The sequence below is a fragment of the Poecilia latipinna genome, unplaced genomic scaffold (genome assembly GCF_001443285.1).
Source record: "Poecilia latipinna isolate Pla-1442-1.1 unplaced genomic scaffold, P_latipinna-1.0 Scaffold626, whole genome shotgun sequence".
NCBI classification, from domain to species: domain Eukaryota; kingdom Metazoa; phylum Chordata; class Actinopteri; order Cyprinodontiformes; family Poeciliidae; genus Poecilia; species Poecilia latipinna.
In genome coordinates, this window is record NW_015113242.1 from 204,838 (window position 1) to 208,291 (window position 3,454).

The 3,454-nt window shown below is 37.2% G+C and overlaps 1 protein-coding gene across 1 annotated transcript in view; it reads right to left on the reverse strand.

Annotated features, from left to right (window-relative positions):
• Positions 1 to 447: 447 nt before the first annotated feature.
• frzb (frizzled related protein) overlaps positions 448 to 3,454 on the reverse strand; it is a 22,140-nt gene continuing 19,133 nt past the window's right edge. Inside the window, exon 8 of the mRNA XM_015043333.1 lies at positions 448 to 3,123. Within this exon, the coding sequence (XP_014898819.1) occupies positions 3,067 to 3,123 (57 nt within the window). The 3' untranslated portion in view covers positions 448 to 3,066. The remainder of the gene's footprint in view (positions 3,124 to 3,454) is intronic.

The window sequence follows — 3,454 nt, forward strand, 5'->3', positions numbered from 1 at the left end:
AAACTTACAATGCTTTTATTTAAAGGTAATGTTAGCCACACAAATATTTGAGCTGTTTGTACAGCGCAAATAATACACTTTGAATTAGGAAACATGCTCAGTTTCTCATGTTTTCCAGATTTAATAGCAGTGAATCAGAGAGGTTGTGAATAAATATTCATAAGTGTATTGAAACGTTACAACTCCACTTCCAGTCAGATTTAACATCTGTTTCAGAAAAAAAAAAAACACGTCACAAACGTCCAGAACAAACCTGAGAGTCTGCAGTCCGAACACATCTCATCTCACTAGAATTCAAAACACATATCCAAACAACACATTAAAGAAACATCCTACAAAGCTTTTATACTTAAGAACTGTGCAAAATCTGTGGACAACTTATTTTCACTCTGCATCTTTATTTGAAATAAAATGTAAAAAAAAAAAAAAAGAAAGTAAAAATCGAAATTGCTTAAAATTGTTTTTATTTGGTTCTCTGCATTTGCTTTCAACTTTACACATACAATCACACAAAAGAAATTATAGAATACAATTCAAAAACTGGTCTTATACATACATACAGGATATATAAGAATTATGTATCCTGTATGTATGCAGGATACATAACTATATATCTATATACAGGATATGGAAGAATTGAAACTGTACACATGATCTAACGAAACTATGGATCTGAAAACAGTTTCAGTTTGACCCAAAATCAACAAATAAGTAGTAGTAACACACACATTCAGGTTGTCTGAATTTGGGCGTATTACATACCTCACTGCCAAATTTTAGCAACTGGATAAAATTTAAAACTTCAACAGCGTCCACGCCTCCAGGAATCAGTCATTTCTCAATAGCTGAGAGTCCACACCTCCTGCACGAAGTGAAGCGTAGAACAAGAGGCTGGTTTTAACCAGGCTAACTTCACATGGAACAAATCATTTTAAATGTAAATCTGCCAGCTCTACAGATAATTTTGGGATTATTAATCTGTGCCTGCTGTGGGAAAAGGTAACTGCCTCCCTCTCGTTAAATCACTAATTAGATGTCCACCACATCCCATTTCTCATTATAGTTGGTCCTTTAGGATCAATGAATCATCTAAACAGAACGTTTGACAATATGAAAGATTTCAAAAAGCAGCATATCAGAGGGACACTCAGCCATTTCTAAGGATTTCGAGCTGTAGTGAAGCTTCAGAGGAGAGATTTACAGCCAGACTCATCCTGGAGGTTACAAAACAACATCTAAGCCTCAGGATTAGAAGACCTTAAAATACCTTTTTCTGAAATTAGGTCCAGAGTGAAAATTTGGCTCTTGCTTATTCACATGGGCAGCAAAAAATGCCTCTTTTGTGAAAACACTGAAGCACTTAGCCCAATCTGTAACTTGATCAATAATCCCAAAGACGTCAACCACTGTGACTCTCAGTCAATGCTGTGATGTAGTTTATTGGTTTTGTGGTCCAATGTGACAGAGAAGAAGCTCAAACTCGTCATCACTCTGGACCAAACACTCCACTCGTGCTTTTGCTTTTCGTAATTCTCGTTTTTCTCATGTTTACTGCTAACGTTGCTACATGCTACATGTTTAGCTTTACTTACAGGCCCAGTGAGTGAAAATTAGCACTTGGGGCTGTTCCCAATGTTTCTGTGTGGATAAAATAATTTCTGGAAATGATCCCATATGCATGGTGATGTTTTTTAAACTGACAACAAGTTTCACGTAAAAAAAAAAAAAAAAAACTCCTGTGTAAACGGGTTATGAAATTGGAATTAATAAAAATTGTTGAAAACCACTGATGGGTTAGCCCAGCCAAATTCTTTATTACACTGAATTTATTGCACAGTATTTTCGGTCTGGTTTCTAGTGAAATTAGACAAAACAAAAAAAACACCTGAAACAGGTGAGAACTAACTTATAAGGAACTTATGAAAAAGTATGCCTCATAGAGTCAATATTAAGGAATCTTTCACCTAAATAAAGCTCAGCTCTAGCAGAAAAGTTTCTTGCAATTTACCTTTGTTTTACTTTAAGTGTACTAAGACTTGCATTAGAAACTAGACCAAAAATACCTGGTCAGATTTTGTGTCTGTGCAGTGTGCAAACTTCAAAGTCAGATTCAGATTTTCGACCCTGAGGCAACTGTTAAAAAACACGCAGAAAGAAGTTGCCTGTGAATTGGTCTCTGTTTAAAATTCACAGAGTCTTGCATGTCGAACTCACGAACAAAACAAAACAAAACAACAACTAACTAATAAAAACCAAACACTCTACGCAGCCTCACCCTGTCCAGGGTTTGAGACTACGTCTGGGCCTGTATCGTTGTCAGTTTCTGGGCTTTTGTAAATTCTGAGCAGCTGGTTGTTCAGCTTTAAGGTTTCCCATGAAATTAAACAATATGAACCATGACCACATTGTAAGCAGCTGATTTAAGTTTATTATCTACTAAAAAGGAGGGTTTCCGATCCAGAACCCAGAAATCTTTGGCAACAGTAGATCTTCTCGTTTCCGTGTCGGTAAACGCTCTTTCATCTTGAAGCTGAGTGAAGTCCAGTTCGTGATTCCAGATCCATTACGAGAAAACCCACATGGCTTTGCTGTCACTTAATGTTTTCTTTCCAATCACCATGGTAACCTGGGCCTCATCCAGGATTACATAAAATCAGAATCTGGAGGGGAGCGATCGAGCCAATATGGCTGCCTTTGAAAAACGTTTGGTCCGAAAACAAGAAGAAAAAAAAATCATGCATTTGCCAACATATTTAAAGCTCCGCCTCTTCACTCGTTTGTGTGTGTGTATATATATATATATATATATATATTTATATATACACACACATACATACAGAGACACAATGACAAAAACACACTGAATAATGTCTGTGCAAAGAAAATGACAAGGCAAAAAATCTGATTTCAAACAGTCTGATAAATGAAGAGATGAACTACATTCAGCTACGACAGCCTGTTATAGTGCAATATCAACACAAACACACACCCATACAGTCACATGCACACACGCACGCACACACGCACACACACACCAACACACACATTCAGATAGAGGGTGAGATCTCAGTGGCGACTTCGGCGTGAATGTGCTGGGGACGCCTGCAGGGCCTGATCCCATTTCTGGAGGAGAAAAAACAAAGTGAGAAACTTCAAACCTACAAGAGGAGAGTCAACAGCATGAAAAGCTAAGAGAGCGCCACCTGCTTACTGCTTTCAGTAGTAAGTCAAGAAGCAACTCAGAAGTTTAGTCAATGTTCAAGTGAGACTAAATTTGTCCTTTTCTACAAATTTCCTCCCAAACTTTTCAGAACAAATGTCATCTCAGTGGATGTAAAGTTTTCAAGGTACATGTCATTTTCTATGGAATGCAACTTGAAGCTATTTGCAGAAAGTTTGCCTATTGGAAGACTTTTTTTTTGTGGAGCGTTTTGGAAATGTTTAGAAGGAATGC